General features: G+C 50.9%; 1 protein-coding gene across 1 annotated transcript in view; it reads right to left on the bottom strand.

The window, feature by feature from the left end:
• Positions 1–17,390, bottom strand: part of STAB1 (stabilin 1) — a 756,575-nt gene that overhangs the window by 10,260 nt on the left and 728,925 nt on the right. Inside the window, exons 68-69 of the mRNA XM_086939405.1 lie at positions 14,964–15,110; positions 14,687–14,797 (exon numbers count right to left, since the gene is read on the bottom strand). Of these exons, the coding sequence (XP_086795531.1) occupies positions 14,687–14,797; positions 14,964–15,110 (258 nt within the window). The remainder of the gene's footprint in view (positions 1–14,686; positions 14,798–14,963; positions 15,111–17,390) is intronic.

The following is a 17,390-nucleotide window of genomic DNA, read 5'->3' as shown; positions in this document are numbered from 1 at the left end:
GGGTTCACTTCTCTCCAGCTATGTCCCCAGCAGATGTCTGCGCTCACGGCAACAAAATCTTCTGGTTATCCCTCGGACCAAGAAGACCAGATGGGGAGGTAGAGCCTTCTCTACAGTGGCCCCCCGTCTCTGGAATGCACTCCCCTTGGAACTTGTCTCTATTTTCACTGCCCCTCTTTAAAAAGGCCCTGAAAATATGGTGTTTTAAGAAAGCCTCCCAGTAATCAGCTCCTGGGACGGATAACCAATTTTGTATTTTTTTTTGAAAACCTTTATTGAGCACGATTCATAAGACATATACGGGCCTACAACCATCCGGCCGGCCTCGACACTTATGTAGCTCGGTAGCAAAGTATACATCCACTCGGGAGCACTTCAGCATGTAGAAGCTTACGACATGTATTACAGTAAATCCGCGTGTCCCAAGTGTCAGGAAGTAGTAAGGTTAATTTTAAAATAATTTTATATATAAGGAGATACAGAAGCTAGAGCGGATCAGTGTACAGTACATACATCCGAATAATAACTGGGCAACGTCCATCAGGAGATTCCACTTACAATAAACATCTAAAATGGCGGCACAAATCCAGGATAGTAGGACAACAAACCATAGTGAAATGTACCCCCCAGCCGTTACCCTCCTAACACCAATCCCACCCACTGACCCGGGAAAAAGCATATAAGAAAGAGAAACAGAAAAAGAGTAAAAGAAGGCCCATAGAAACAAAAAACGAACCGATGAAGACCCCCCACCCTACACGCATGCCGAGGCTATGGCCTACCCCCCCCTTAGCAGTGTGTCTGTCGCCCCAAAAAGAACCCGAAATATAGAGTACAAGCGAAGAAGGAAAAGAAAAAGTCCATAAATGCACGGTAGCACGCAGGGAGAGAGGGAAGAATACACTACCCTACTACCCCCAGGAAAAGGAAAAGTGGGGAGGAGCCCACCCAGCAACCGAACTCCCGGCTTCCCTCACCGTCAATATCTCCCGCACCAACCACAATACAATGACAAAAAACTGTGCTCCCAGTCGATCAGAAGCAATAACACCCAGTACCTCAGTCCAGCACAAGTCCCCCCCCCCCCCAGCAGGTAAAATAAACAACTGGAGAAATCGACAGTAACGTGCAGCGGAAAAACAGGATATTAAAGATTACTCAGCCAATAGCATAAAACATAAGCCAGTCCAGGTCCTCGCCAGCCGATCCAATCAATACAACAACAAATAATCCCTCAACCCTGGCCGGACCGGCAGAATTTCTCCAGGCCTGTCCATTGCTGCGAGGCGCCTGTAACCAGGACAAAGAAGCAAGATGGCCGCTTACGCGGAGAGGGGACAATGAAGATTCCATGTGCCGCAGGGACCCAAGCAGTACATAAACAGACCCCGGGGGCTCCAATGGTAGAGGCAGCGAGGGGGACAGGCAACAAGGAAAGGGAGTTTCCGGGCCCCGGTGGATAGTTTGTAAGCAGAGTCGTCACGTAGAAAGGAGAGGGTGCCTCTGCAACTGTAGCATCGTCAATGGACAGACTCATTACCTTGTAGCCAGGAGAACGCCTCACCGCCTTCTCTACAGTCGGCAACATTGTAGCCCCTCCAGGTTGGAACAGGGGCGGCGGGGAAACCTCCAGCCGGGATCGCCCCGTGTCTGGCAGCGCTTCATCAAGTCTCCGGACCAGTGCCCGGACAGTGCTCCGCATTTCAGCCTTCAAGTCCATGAGAGCGGCCAGGATGTCACCACAGGTCGGGTCACTCCGCGTCGGAAGCCGGTCCGCAGTATCCCCCGGTTCACTCAATGCGGTCACCGGCACCAGGGCGTATGGGCACCAGTCACTGCAGACCCAGGATCAGCCAACGCATCGGCAGGGAGGACAGGCGCCATGTCCGTGCCTGCTGCGCCCAACAAATGACAATACGGGGGTGAGAGCGGCATCTGAAGAGGCAATAACGTAGCCGCCGGGCGAACTCCGTGAGCAACTAGGAGGCAGCACAGGATGGGAGTCCTCTACATGTCCCGTGGGTAACCGCCGTCCACTACAGTGAAGACGCTCCAAGATGGAGTCCGCCCGTTTCTCAATGGAGTGGCAGGGGAGTGCTAACCGTGGGGGGGCTTCAGCGTCATCTACACCGCAAGCTGCGCGAAGGAGAGTCCGACCCAGTTGGAAGGGTCCGACTCCGGTCGTCCAAGCTGCGCTCTACGCCCCCGTGGTCCACAGCGTTTCACCAGCTCGTCTCCCCATCCACGTCTCACGGCGTCCAGCGGCGGCCATCAGCGCAGGGTCCAGGGGAAGCGCCGGAGGTCGGAAAACACCGAGTCTGCCACCGATTCCGCTGGTAAAGGTACCGGAAGAAAGCCAGTCATTTCAGCGCCAGTATTTCACTTTGGTAGGACGGCGCAGGTCAGGATAAATGATCAGGATGTCCAAAGGAAGCCAGACAGCTTGCGGAGCCGGGAGCTCAAGCGTCCGTCCCGTCCGCCATCTTGGCTCCTCCTGGATAACCAATTTTGAGCTAGGCGCCTTGTTGCCCTTTGGGGTTTAGTCTGCGCGTTATAAATTTTCTTTCATTTCATTTCATTCAACTTGAAGCCTTGATACAAATTCCATTTACAAAAGGGGGTGGTGATGAACAGAGTGTCTGAATTGAGCAGACCACTCTTACCCAGTCCAAAGATCAGGGCTTGATCCATCACCGTTATTTATCTCACTGCCCCATCCCAGCTCAGAACCTGGCTATATGCAAATCAGTCTGTCCCTGGCCCAGTGCATCATGGGAACAGGGCAGACTAAACTACCAAGCCAATTCTTTACCAGAAAGGAGACAAGCTACCGGGGACCGGTTTCTGGCATTTCAGCCTCTTCGGCCCGGCTTGCTTGAATCCTGATGGAGCAGTGAGAAAGGGACTCATGTCTGAGTATACCCTGCCACACCTATAGTGGCCAAAATCGATTTACAAAAGGGGGTGGTGATGAACAGAGTGTCTGAATTGAGCAGACCACTCTTACCCAGTCCAAAGATCAGGGCTTGATCCATCACCGTTATTTATCTCACTGCCCCATCCCAGCTCAGAACCTGGCTATATGCAAATCAGTCTGTCCCTGGCCCAGTGCATCATGGGAACAGGGCAGACTAAACTACCAAGCCAATTCTTTACCAGAAAGGAGACAAGCTACCGGGGACCGGTTTCTGGCATTTCAGCCTCTTCGGCCCGGCTTGCTTGAATCCTGATGGAGCAGTGAGAAAGGGACTCATGTCTGAGTATACCCTGCCACACCTATAGTGGCCAAAATCGATTTACAAAAGGGGGTGGTGATGAACAGAGTGTCTGAATTGAGCAGACCACTCTTACCCAGTCCAAAGATCAGGGCTTGATCCATCACCGTTATTTATCTCACTGCCCCATCCCAGCTCAGAACCTGGCTATATGCAAATCAGTCTGTCCCTGGCCCAGTGCATCATGGGAACAGGGCAGACTAAACTACCAAGCCAATTCTTTACCAGAAAGGAGACAAGCTACCGGGGACCGGTTTCTGGCATTTCAGCCTCTTCGGCCCGGCTTGCTTGAATCCTGATGGAGCAGTGAGAAAGGGACTCATGTCTGAGTATACCCTGCCACACCTATAGTGGCCAAAATCGATTTACAAAAGGGGGTGGTGATGAACAGAGTGTCTGAATTGAGCAGACCACTCTTACCCAGTCCAAAGATCAGGGCTTGATCCATCACCGTTATTTATCTCACTGCCCCATCCCAGCTCAGAACCTGGCTATATGCAAATCAGTCTGTCCCTGGCCCAGTGCATCATGGGAACAGGGCAGACTAAACTACCAAGCCAATTCTTTACCAGAAAGGAGACAAGCTACCGGGGACCGGTTTCTGGCATTTCAGCCTCTTCGGCCCGGCTTGCTTGAATCCTGATGGAGCAGTGAGAAAGGGACTCATGTCTGAGTATACCCTGCCACACCTATAGTGGCCAAAATCGATTTACAAAAGGGGGTGGTGATGAACAGAGTGTCTGAATTGAGCAGACCACTCTTACCCAGTCCAAAGATCAGGGCTTGATCCATCACCGTTATTTATCTCACTGCCCCATCCCAGCTCAGAACCTGGCTATATGCAAATCAGTCTGTCCCTGGCCCAGTGCATCATGGGAACAGGGCAGACTAAACTACCAAGCCAATTCTTTACCAGAAAGGAGACAAGCTACCGGGGACCGGTTTCTGGCATTTCAGCCTCTTCGGCCCGGCTTGCTTGAATCCTGATGGAGCAGTGAGAAAGGGACTCATGTCTGAGTATACCCTGCCACACCTATAGTGGCCAAAATCGATTTACAAAAGGGGGTGGTGATGAACAGAGTGTCTGAATTGAGCAGACCACTCTTACCCAGTCCAAAGATCAGGGCTTGATCCATCACCGTTATTTATCTCACTGCCCCATCCCAGCTCAGAACCTGGCTATATGCAAATCAGTCTGTCCCTGGCCCAGTGCATCATGGGAACAGGGCAGACTAAACTACCAAGCCAATTCTTTACCAGAAAGGAGACAAGCTACCGGGGACCGGTTTCTGGCATTTCAGCCTCTTCGGCCCGGCTTGCTTGAATCCTGATGGAGCAGTGAGAAAGGGACTCATGTCTGAGTATACCCTGCCACACCTATAGTGGCCAAAATCGATTTACAAAAGGGGGTGGTGATGAACAGAGTGTCTGAATTGAGCAGACCACTCTTACCCAGTCCAAAGATCAGGGCTTGATCCATCACCGTTATTTATCTCACTGCCCCATCCCAGCTCAGAACCTGGCTATATGCAAATCAGTCTGTCCCTGGCCCAGTGCATCATGGGAACAGGGCAGACTAAACTACCAAGCCAATTCTTTACCAGAAAGGAGACAAGCTACCGGGGACCGGTTTCTGGCATTTCAGCCTCTTCGGCCCGGCTTGCTTGAATCCTGATGGAGCAGTGAGAAAGGGACTCATGTCTGAGTATACCCTGCCACACCTATAGTGGCCAAAATCGATTTACAAAAGGGGGTGGTGATGAACAGAGTGTCTGAATTGAGCAGACCACTCTTACCCAGTCCAAAGATCAGGGCTTGATCCATCACCGTTATTTATCTCACTGCCCCATCCCAGCTCAGAACCTGGCTATATGCAAATCAGTCTGTCCCTGGCCCAGTGCATCATGGGAACAGGGCAGACTAAACTACCAAGCCAATTCTTTACCAGAAAGGAGACAAGCTACCGGGGACCGGTTTCTGGCATTTCAGCCTCTTCGGCCCGGCTTGCTTGAATCCTGATGGAGCAGTGAGAAAGGGACTCATGTCTGAGTATACCCTGCCACACCTATAGTGGCCAAAATCGATTTACAAAAGGGGGTGGTGATGAACAGAGTGTCTGAATTGAGCAGACCACTCTTACCCAGTCCAAAGATCAGGGCTTGATCCATCACCGTTATTTATCTCACTGCCCCATCCCAGCTCAGAACCTGGCTATATGCAAATCAGTCTGTCCCTGGCCCAGTGCATCATGGGAACAGGGCAGACTAAACTACCAAGCCAATTCTTTACCAGAAAGGAGACAAGCTACCGGGGACCGGTTTCTGGCATTTCAGCCTCTTCGGCCCGGCTTGCTTGAATCCTGATGGAGCAGTGAGAAAGGGACTCATGTCTGAGTATACCCTGCCACACCTATAGTGGCCAAAATCGATTTACAAAAGGGGGTGGTGATGAACAGAGTGTCTGAATTGAGCAGACCACTCTTACCCAGTCCAAAGATCAGGGCTTGATCCATCACCGTTATTTATCTCACTGCCCCATCCCAGCTCAGAACCTGGCTATATGCAAATCAGTCTGTCCCTGGCCCAGTGCATCATGGGAACAGGGCAGACTAAACTACCAAGCCAATTCTTTACCAGAAAGGAGACAAGCTACCGGGGACCGGTTTCTGGCATTTCAGCCGTCCCCGGGAGCTTGTTTCCTTCCCAGTGTAAGAATTGGCTTCTGTAGTTTGGTTTGTCCTGTTCCCATCATGCACTGGGACAGGAACAGACTAATTTGCATACAGTCAGGTTCTGAAACTGGGATGGTGCAGTGAGCTAAAAAACGGTGTTGGATCTAGCCCTGATCTTTTGACTGGGTGAGAGCTTTCTGTTTAATTCAGAGACTCTGTCCCTCACCACCCCTTTTTGTAATTATTTTTGTCCACCCTAAGCGTGGAAGGGTATTCTCAGATGTGAGACCCTTGCTCATTGCACCATCAGGATTCAAGCAAACCGGGCCGAAGACGGCTGTAATGCCAGAAACCGGTCCCCGGGAGCTTGTTTCCTTCCCAGTGTAAGAATTGGCTTCTGTAGTTTGGTTTGTCCTGTTCCCATCATGCACTGGGACAGGAACAGACTAATTTGCATACAGTCAGGTTCTGAAACTGGGATGGTGCAGTGAGCTAAAAAACGGTGTTGGATCTAGCCCTGATCTTTTGACTGGGTGAGAGCTTTCTGTTTAATTCAGAGACTCTGTCCCTCACCACCCCTTTTTGTAATTATTTTTGTCCACCCTAAGCGTGGAAGGGTATTCTCAGATGTGAGACCCTTGCTCATTGCACCATCAGGATTCAAGCAAACCGGGCCGAAGACGGCTGTAATGCCAGAAACCGGTCCCCGGGAGCTTGTTTCCTTCCCAGTGTAAGAATTGGCTTCTGTAGTTTGGTTTGTCCTGTTCCCATCATGCACTGGGACAGGAACAGACTAATTTGCATACAGTCAGGTTCTGAAACTGGGATGGTGCAGTGAGCTAAAAAACGGTGTTGGATCTAGCCCTGATCTTTTGACTGGGTGAGAGCTTTCTGTTTAATTCAGAGACTCTGTCCCTCACCACCCCTTTTTGTAATTATTTTTGTCCACCCTAAGCGTGGAAGGGTATTCTCAGATGTGAGACCCTTGCTCATTGCACCATCAGGATTCAAGCAAACCGGGCCGAAGACGGCTGTAATGCCAGAAACCGGTCCCCGGGAGCTTGTTTCCTTCCCAGTGTAAGAATTGGCTTCTGTAGTTTGGTTTGTCCTGTTCCCATCATGCACTGGGACAGGAACAGACTAATTTGCATACAGTCAGGTTCTGAAACTGGGATGGTGCAGTGAGCTAAAAAACGGTGTTGGATCTAGCCCTGATCTTTTGACTGGGTGAGAGCTTTCTGTTTAATTCAGAGACTCTGTCCCTCACCACCCCTTTTTGTAATTATTTTTGTCCACCCTAAGCGTGGAAGGGTATTCTCAGATGTGAGACCCTTGCTCATTGCACCATCAGGATTCAAGCAAACCGGGCCGAAGACGGCTGTAATGCCAGAAACCGGTCCCCGGGAGCTTGTTTCCTTCCCAGTGTAAGAATTGGCTTCTGTAGTTTGGTTTGTCCTGTTCCCATCATGCACTGGGACAGGAACAGACTAATTTGCATACAGTCAGGTTCTGAAACTGGGATGGTGCAGTGAGCTAAAAAACGGTGTTGGATCTAGCCCTGATCTTTTGACTGGGTGAGAGCTTTCTGTTTAATTCAGAGACTCTGTCCCTCACCACCCCTTTTTGTAATTATTTTTGTCCACCCTAAGCGTGGAAGGGTATTCTCAGATGTGAGACCCTTGCTCATTGCACCATCAGGATTCAAGCAAACCGGGCCGAAGACGGCTGTAATGCCAGAAACCGGTCCCCGGGAGCTTGTTTCCTTCCCAGTGTAAGAATTGGCTTCTGTAGTTTGGTTTGTCCTGTTCCCATCATGCACTGGGACAGGAACAGACTAATTTGCATACAGTCAGGTTCTGAAACTGGGATGGTGCAGTGAGCTAAAAAACGGTGTTGGATCTAGCCCTGATCTTTTGACTGGGTGAGAGCTTTCTGTTTAATTCAGAGACTCTGTCCCTCACCACCCCTTTTTGTAATTATTTTTGTCCACCCTAAGCGTGGAAGGGTATTCTCAGATGTGAGACCCTTGCTCATTGCACCATCAGGATTCAAGCAAACCGGGCCGAAGACGGCTGTAATGCCAGAAACCGGTCCCCGGGAGCTTGTTTCCTTCCCAGTGTAAGAATTGGCTTCTGTAGTTTGGTTTGTCCTGTTCCCATCATGCACTGGGACAGGAACAGACTAATTTGCATACAGTCAGGTTCTGAAACTGGGATGGTGCAGTGAGCTAAAAAACGGTGTTGGATCTAGCCCTGATCTTTTGACTGGGTGAGAGCTTTCTGTTTAATTCAGAGACTCTGTCCCTCACCACCCCTTTTTGTAATTATTTTTGTCCACCCTAAGCGTGGAAGGGTATTCTCAGATGTGAGACCCTTGCTCATTGCACCATCAGGATTCAAGCAAACCGGGCCGAAGACGGCTGTAATGCCAGAAACCGGTCCCCGGGAGCTTGTTTCCTTCCCAGTGTAAGAATTGGCTTCTGTAGTTTGGTTTGTCCTGTTCCCATCATGCACTGGGACAGGAACAGACTAATTTGCATACAGTCAGGTTCTGAAACTGGGATGGTGCAGTGAGCTAAAAAACGGTGTTGGATCTAGCCCTGATCTTTTGACTGGGTGAGAGCTTTCTGTTTAATTCAGAGACTCTGTCCCTCACCACCCCTTTTTGTAATTATTGATACAAATTCCAGCAAGATGCCAAGCGCTAGCGCAGCCCACTCACTTTCTGCTGTCTTGAATGCGACGGCCAGACTGACCACGGGTACCAAAATGTTCTAAAATCTTTTAATTGGCTGCCTTTTGAAGTAAGAATTCAGTTTAAGATCGCCTGCCTGACGCATAAAGCTCTCCATTTCAAAACCCCCATGTACCTATGCCAAAAGCTAGAACTAGCTGGAGGTGGTAGATCCTCAAGAAGCGCCAACACCTTCCTTCTGAAACCACATTTATTTCGAAAAAAGAGAACTTGTCAAAGAGGTGTATTCATCCACCCTCACCTGGTGTATTCATCCACCCTCACCTGGCATAGTCATCCACCTTCAACTGGAACAGAGAACAGTCTCTCCTGGCTCTGCGGTCCTCACCCCTATGAGATAACATGGAACGGTCCCTGCTGGGTCTGTGGCCCTCACCCTTCTGAAATAACATGGAACAGTCCCTGTTGGGTCTGCGGCCCTCACCCCTCTGAGATAACATGGAACAGTCCCTGCTGGGTCTGCGACCCTCGCCCCTCTGAGATAACATGGAACGGTCCCTGCTGGGTCTGCGGCCCTCACCTCTATGAGATAACATGGAACAGTCCCTGCTGGGTCTGCGGCCCTCACCCCTCTGAGATAACATGGAACTGTACCTGCGGCCCTCACCCCTCTGAGATAACATGGAATGGTCCCTGCTGTGTCTGTTGCCCTCACCCCTCTGAGATACCATGGAATAGTCCCTGCTGGGTCTGCGGCCCTCACCCCTCTGAGATAACATGGAACGGTCCCTGCTGGGTCTGCGGCCCTCACCCCTCTGAGATAACATGGACCGGTCCCTGCTGGGTCTGCAGCCCTCACCCCTCTTAGATAACATGGAACGGTACCTGCGACCTTCACCCATCTGAGATAACATGGACGGTCCCTGCTGGGTCTGCGGCCCTCACCCCTATGAGATAACATGGAATAGTCCCTGCTGGGTCTGCGGCCCTCACCCCTCTGAGATACCATGGGACAGTCCCTGCTGGGTCTGCGGCCCTCACCCCTCTGAGATAACATGGAACAGTCCCTGCTGGGTCTGCGCCCCTTATCCCTCTGAGATGACATGGAACGGTCTCTGCTGGGTCTGCGGCCCTCACACCTCTGAGATGAAATGGAACGGTCCCTGCTGGGTCTGCGGCCCTCACCCCTCTGAGATGACATGGAACAGTCCCTGCTGGGTCTGCGCCCCTCACCCCTCTGAGATGAAATGGAACGGTCCCTGCTGGGTCTGCGGCCCTCACCCCTCTGAGATGAAATGGAACGGTCCCTGCTGGGCATGCGGCCCTCACCCCTCTGAGATAACATGGAATAGTCCCTGCTGGGTCTGCATCCCTCACCCCTCTGAGATTAGATGGAACAGTCCTTGCTGGATCTGCAGCCCTCACCCCTCTGAGATTACAGGGAACAGTCCCTGCTGGGTCTGCAGCCCTCACCCCTCTGAGATAACATGGAACAGTCCCTGCTGGGTCTGCGGCCCTCGCCCCTCTGAGATTACATGGAACAGTCCCTGCTGGGTCTGCGCCCCTCACCCCTCTGAGATGACATGGAACGGTCCCTGCTGGATCTGCGCCCCTCACCCCTCTGAGATGACATGGAACGGTCCCTGCTGGGTCTGCGGCCCTCACACCTCTGAGATTACTGAGAACAATCCCTGCTTGGTCTGGGGCCCTCACCCCTCTGAGATAACATAGAACAGTCCCTGCTGGGTCTGCAGCCCTCACCCCTCTGAGATAACATGGAATGGTCCCTGCTGGGTCTGCGCCCCTCACCCCTCTGAGATGACATGGAACGGTCCCTGCTGTGCCTGCGGCCCTCACCCCTCTGAGATAACATGGAATAGTCCCTGCTGGGTCTGCGGCCCTCACCCCTCTGAGATGACATGGAACGGTCCCTGCTGGGTCTGCGGCCCTCACACCTCTGAGATTACAGAGAACAGTCCCTGCTGGGTCTGTGGCCCTCACCCCTCTGAGATAACATGGAACTGTACCTGCTGGGTCTGCGGCCCTCACCCCTCTCAGATAACATGGAACAGTCAGGTGAGGGAGGATGAATACACCAGGTGAGGGTGGATGAATACACCAAGTGAGGGAGGATGAATACACCAGGTGAGGGTGGATGAATACACCAGGTGAAGGTGGATGACTACGCCAAGTGAGGTAGGATGAATACACCAGGTGAGGGTGGATGAATACACCAGGTGAGGGTGGATGAATACACCAGGTGAGGGAGGATGAATACACCAGGTGAGGGTGGATGACTACACCAGGTGAGGGTGGATGACTACGCCAGGTGAGGGTGGATGACTACGCCAGGTGAGGGTGGACGACTACACCAGGTGATGGTGGACGAATACACCAGGTGAGGGTGGATGAATACACAAGGTGAGGGTGGATGAATACGCCAGGTGAGGGTGGATGAATACACCAGGTGAGGGTGGATAAATACACAAGGTGAGGGTATTTGAATACGCCAGGTGAGGGTGGATGAATACACCAGGTGAGGGCAGATAAATACACCAGGTGCGGGAGGATGAATACACCAGGTGAGGGTGGATGACTATGCCAGGTGAGGGTGGACGAATACACCAGGTGAGGGTGGATGAATACACCAGGTGAGGGTGGATGAATACACCAGGTGAGGAAGGATGAATACACCAGGTGAGGGAGGATGAATACACCAGGTGAGGGTGGATGACTATCCCAGGTGAGGGTGGACGAATACACCAGGTGAGGGTGGATGAATACGCCAGGTGAGGGTGGATGACTATGCCAGGCGAGGATGGATGAATACACCAGGTGAGGGTCGATGAATACACCAGGTGGGGGTGGATGAATACACCAGGTGAGGGTGGAGGAATACACCTGGCGAGGGTAGATAAATACACCAGGTGAGGGAGGATGAATACACCAGGTGAGGGAGGATGAATATACCAGGTGAGGGTGGATGAATACACCAGGTGAAGGTGGAAGACTATGCCAGGCGAGGTTGGATGAATACACCAGGTGAGGGAGGATGAATACACCAGGCGAGGGTGGATGAATACACCAGGTGAGGGTGGATGAATACACCAGGTGAGGGTGGATGAATACACCAGGTGAGGGTGGTTGACAGTGCCAGGTGAGGGTGGACGAATACACCAGGTGAGGGTGGACGAATACACCAGGTGAGGGTGGATGAATACCCCAGGTGAGGGTGGATGAATACACCAGGTGAGGGTGGATGAATACACCAGTTGAGGGTGGATGAATACCCCAGGTGAGGGTGGATGAATACAACAGGGGAGGGTGGATGAATACACCAGGTGAGGGTGGATGAATACACCAGGTGAGGGTGGATGAATACACCAGATGAGGGAGGATGAATACACCAGATGAGGGAGGATGATTACACCAGGTGACGTAGGATGATTACACCAGGTGATGGACGATGATTACACCAGGTGAGGGTGGATGATTACACCAGGTGAGGGTGGATGAATACACCAGGTGAGGGTGGATGAATACACAGAGAGACTGCCTAGCAGCAGATTCATCACAGGCCCTCTCATCCTTCCCATTCTGTGAATTGGACGCTTTTCATCATAAAGGTCTCAATCAGAGATATGCAGATCAGTAACTACTAATCTGAAGTTTGGCTACCGCGTCTCCAGGCACAGCTGTGTCAGGAAGCAGCTGATGTCTACAAACATAGGTGGTGCCTCTGTAGGGCCCTGTGCATCACTTCTAGATGCACCTGTGATCTCTAAGCCGATTCTTAGATGTCACAAGTGAACAGGGACTCCGTAACGAGTACATGAGCTTGACACTGGTTAAAAAGGAGTTTCCCAGCTACACAATGGCTTCACTGAAATCTATGGTGTTTGGTTTCAAACACCTCATATTAATAAATCCACACTGATTCCAGTGGTGGAGTTATTAATACATGTACTAAAGGGGACCTTAGAGGTGCCTCCTGACAATCTACAAGCTTCTAGTGTACCTGCTGACTGGTGACGACCAGCATGACCCGACAGAAAGTTGTCTGACCCCCTGCAGATGAGAGCCTACGCTCTGTGAGGGCAGAAACAGTGCCTGCTCTGGCCCGGGGTGTTGTCGCCTCCTCCAAGCAGGATGGCTCAGTAATCAGCATATCAATGCAGGAGGCTTTAAAGGCCTCTGCTGCCTTTGACATGTGACCACGGATTCCCCAAATATGGGAAAGCCCCCCTGTCCTGGACCCATTTGCCACCAGGGCAGGTGGGAAATTAGATATGCAGGGAGGCGTGGTACACTACCAGGCCAGTCACACCCTAAGGTGAGCTGCTTGATGTTCCCCCTATAGGAAAATACCACCATCTTGGTGATGGCAGAATTAGGAACTCTGGGATAGGGGTCTGCTCACTTCCCACAGGAAGTGGTCATATAGGGGGTGTAGGGACCCCAAGGGTAAGTAGCCCCTTGACTATCACTCTTCACTCCCCTTAACGCCCCTAAATCTAGCAGTTAAAGGACCCCTTGCTCCAAGAAAATATTCTGTCGACCTCAGAAGAAGGTCACCAAAGAGCCGTGAAGATCAAGAACTGAGGAGCAGTAACTGACTTGGCATCAACCCTGCCGGCCTGTCTGCTGTACCCAACAATTGCGCCAAAGACAACTCGTCCTGCAGCTGCTCTGTCTCCAAAAGCCTAGGAGGATTGCAAGCACTTCAAAGAGCAACCAGCATCTCCAGCGGAGTAGCGGAGCTACTTCCCTGCAGAAACCCAAGAAGAACCGCGAGGACTCTGGACCGCTGAAAACCTGACACCGGAAAGCACCACTGCACCAGTGTCCGCTAGCCTGAGTCAAAGTGGGCCAACGGTGCCAGTGAGGTCCTGAGACCCTCCAGAGTCAAACCTTGGGTTTGCCCAGACTGGACTCCCAATCGCCGCCTGCAGCCTCTTCGTGCAGGATCCATCAACCTTGAGAGTCTCCTGCAGAACAAAGTCGACGCCTAAAGACACCATTGCACCCAAGCCCCACAGCCAGAGGAGAAGTGGACCAACGGTGCTCCTACGTGCCCGAGCATCTCAAGAACCGAGCCACTCTGTGAGTTCACCCGGACTGGCCCTCCAGTTCTTGCTTGCATCCTCTTATTCCCAGGACTGTGTCCCATTAAAACCAACGGGGCACCCGTAGCCGAAATACACCTCTGCAGCCGGACGCCCCAGAGCCTACCGAGGTGGCCTGTTGGCGCTGCCTTGAATATTGCCCCATACTTACCTTAACTCCAGAAGATTGGTCCTGTAAGTTGCTGGTAAGTACCCGTATGCAGTAACTGTTTTTACTCATAGGTTAACATTCCTGCATTAGAGACAATACAAGAGTATTTACCTGTTTCTATAAAACTGATATTTACCCAATAACAGTTCTTGGTGTCTAAATTTATATAAAAATACAAGTTATTTTTTTACATTGGTGTGGATCTCCTTATTGAGTCAGTTTGTGTATCATTAATTGAATCTTTGTATGCAACAAATGTCTAACACTCCTCCTTGATAAGTCTAGGGCTGCTCGACCACACTACCCTCTAGAAGGACACCTTGGGATTGCTGGAGCAAGCCCCGGTCCACTCTTAGGGGCTATCGGGACTCTACAAAATATACCTCTTTTTGGTATACTATATAAAGAGCCAGCTTCCTGCAAGCGATACTGAAGGTAAGTTCATTGGGTTGGCAAAAATCAAATAAATGAGGATTCATAAAAACTTGGTGCTGCACCCACGATTCCGTGCCAGTATTGCTACGCCAAACTTTGAAAATTCATCAGCAGAGCAGAGTAGGCAAAATATCCACAATATTGTTTTTTTTCTCTCTCTTTCATTGCATCTGCCATCCCTTTTCTCAATGTGTTTGCAGGTCTCAAGTAAAAAACTCTTACAGCCTTTGTTAAAGAGTCCATCTGGTTCCCACGGCCACTGCTGAGTCGTTCGCTTTGCGCTCAGGAGAGAGTTGCCTATGTGGCTCAGCTAAGTTTGCCGACAGTCACTCACCCCAAAGGCTTCGAAGAATGAGTTCTGGGCTCCATACACCGGATTCGGGATGTTGACGATGGGAGGGTTGTCGTTTTCCTGTTTGGAACCTGAGCCCTCCTGCATTTCAGCCTGAGTGAGAGGGAAGAGAAAGGAAGCTATGTTCATGAAATGTCTGCGAAGGGCCTTCTCCGCGGTCTGATCCGCCCATACTGTGAGTGCACCAGGGCACGTGGGACCATATACCATGGTCTGATCCACGCCTGCTGTGAGTGCACCAGTGCACGTGGAATCTTACCTTGAAATAGTGGAACTGGATTTCCTGGTCTCGGTGTTTGAAGTAGCACCAGGACGCCAGTGCAAGGATGACGAGTGCACCTCCGACGACCGCAGCAGCAATGACGGCGTTCGCCACGTGACTGTGCGGGCTGGTGCGATCCAAGACCTAAAAAATATAAATAATCAGGTTTTGTAAAGCGCAGCAAATCACCATTGAGGGTCTCAAGACGCTGGAGTTGCTAGCTGCTTGGTGGTGATCTGTTCATTCCAACAACCATGTCTTGAGTCCTTGGTCAGCGTTGCTTAACTGTGATGTGTATTGTACATGCGCCACAAAGCCCTCAAACACTTGGTCAGCACGACATGAACATTTTGCACCTACGTCACATGATCATAGTCTGATGTCGACATGCAGCTCTGGATCTGAAGCAGCAAGCTGCCTCTACCTTGCATCGCAAGTGGCTCTGGGGTCTCTCACCCATGGCCACATCACCCTAGAAGATGCTTCCAACTCAGAAGGGGCCTGTCAACACACGTCACGGTTGAGTGGTCCTCGTGAGGACTCTTCTCTGGGCCCTGTGGCAGCCAGTGCTTACTGGGCTCAGTCTGTGGTGGATGATGTCACTTAACAACTGCTACTCTCTAGGTGGGACCTCAAGAGCTAACACAAAGCCTCAGGTGAGACTGTACAACTGGACACAGTACTCTAGGTGGGTCCTCAAGAGTTAACACAACGCCTCAGATGAGACATTACAACTGGACCCAGTACACTAGGTGGGACCTCAAGAGTTAACACAAAGCCTCAGATGAGACTACACAACAGGACACAATACTCTAGGTGGGACTTGTAGAGGTAATACCAAGCCTCAGATGAGACCGCATACCTGGACACAATACACTACGTGGGACCTCTAGAGCTAACACAAAGCCTCAGATGAGACAACACAACTGAATACAGCACTCTAGGTGGGACCTCTTGAGTTAACACAAAGCCTCAGATGAGACAACACAACTGAACACAGCACTCTAGGTGGGTCCTCAAGCGTTAACACAACGCCTCAGATGAGACATTACAACTGGACCCAGTACACTAGGTGGGACCTCAAGAGTTAACACAAAGCCTCAGATGAGACTACACAACGGGACACAATACTCTAGGTGGGACTTGTAGAGGTAACACAAAACCTCAGATGAGACCGCATAACTGGACACAATACTCTACGTGGGACCTCTAGAGCTAACACAAAGCCTCAGATGAGACAACACAACTGAACACAGCACTCTAGGTGGGACCTCAAGAGCTAACACAAAGCCTCAGATGAGACACCATAACTGAACACAGCACTCTAGGTGGGACCTCAAGAGCTAACACAAAGCCTCAGATGAGACATTACAACTGGACACAGTTCTCTAGGTGGGACCTCAAGAGCTAACACAAAGCCTCAGATGAGACATTACAACTGGACACAGTACTCTAGGTGGGACCTCAAGAGCTAACACAAAGCCTCAGATGAGACATTACAACTGGACCCAGTACTCTAGGTGGGACCTCTAAAGGTAACACAAAGCCTCAGATGAGACATTACAACTGGACCCAGTACACTAGGTTGGACCACAAGAGCTAACACAAAGCCTCAGGTGAGACTGTACAATTGGACACAGTACTCTAGGTGGGTCCTCAAGAGTTAACACAACGCCTCAGATGAGACATTACAACTGGACCCAGTAAACTAGGTGGGACCTCAAGAGTTAAGACAACGCCTCAGATGAGACATTACAACTGGACACAGTACTCTAGGTGGGACCTCAAGAGTTAAGACAACGCCTCAGATGAGACATTACAACTGGACACAGTACTCTAGGTGGGACCTCAAGAGTTAAGACAACGCCTCAGATGAGACATTACAACTGGACACAGTACTCTAGGTGGGACCTCAAGAGTTAAGACAACGCCTCAGATGAGACATTACAACTGGACACAGTACTCTAGGTGGGACCTCAAGAGTTAAGACAACGCCTCAGATCAGACATTACAACTGGACTCAGTACACTAGGTGGGACCTCAAGAGTTAACACAAAGCCTCAGATGAGACTACACAACGGGACACAATACTCTAGGTGGGACTTGTAGAGGTAACACAAAGCCTCAGATGAGACCGCATAACTGGACACAATACTCTACGTGGGACCTCTAGAGCTAACACAAAGCCTCAGATGAGACAACACAATTGAACACAGCACTCTAGGTGGGACCTCTTGAGTTAACACAAAGCCTCAGATGAGACTCCACAACTGGACACTCTACTCTAGGTGGGACCTCAAGAGCTAACACAAAGCCTCAGATGAGACAACACAACTGAACACAGCACTCTAGGTGGGACCTCAAGAGCTAACACAAAGCCTCAGATGAGACAACGCAACTGAACACAGCACTCTAGGTGGGACC

This window comes from Lissotriton vulgaris, chromosome 9 (assembly GCF_964263255.1).
Source record: "Lissotriton vulgaris chromosome 9, aLisVul1.2, whole genome shotgun sequence".
Lineage (NCBI taxonomy): Eukaryota > Metazoa > Chordata > Amphibia > Caudata > Salamandridae > Lissotriton > Lissotriton vulgaris.
Note: the sequence above shows the minus strand (reverse complement) of the source record. Positions and strands in the feature narration are given on the sequence as shown.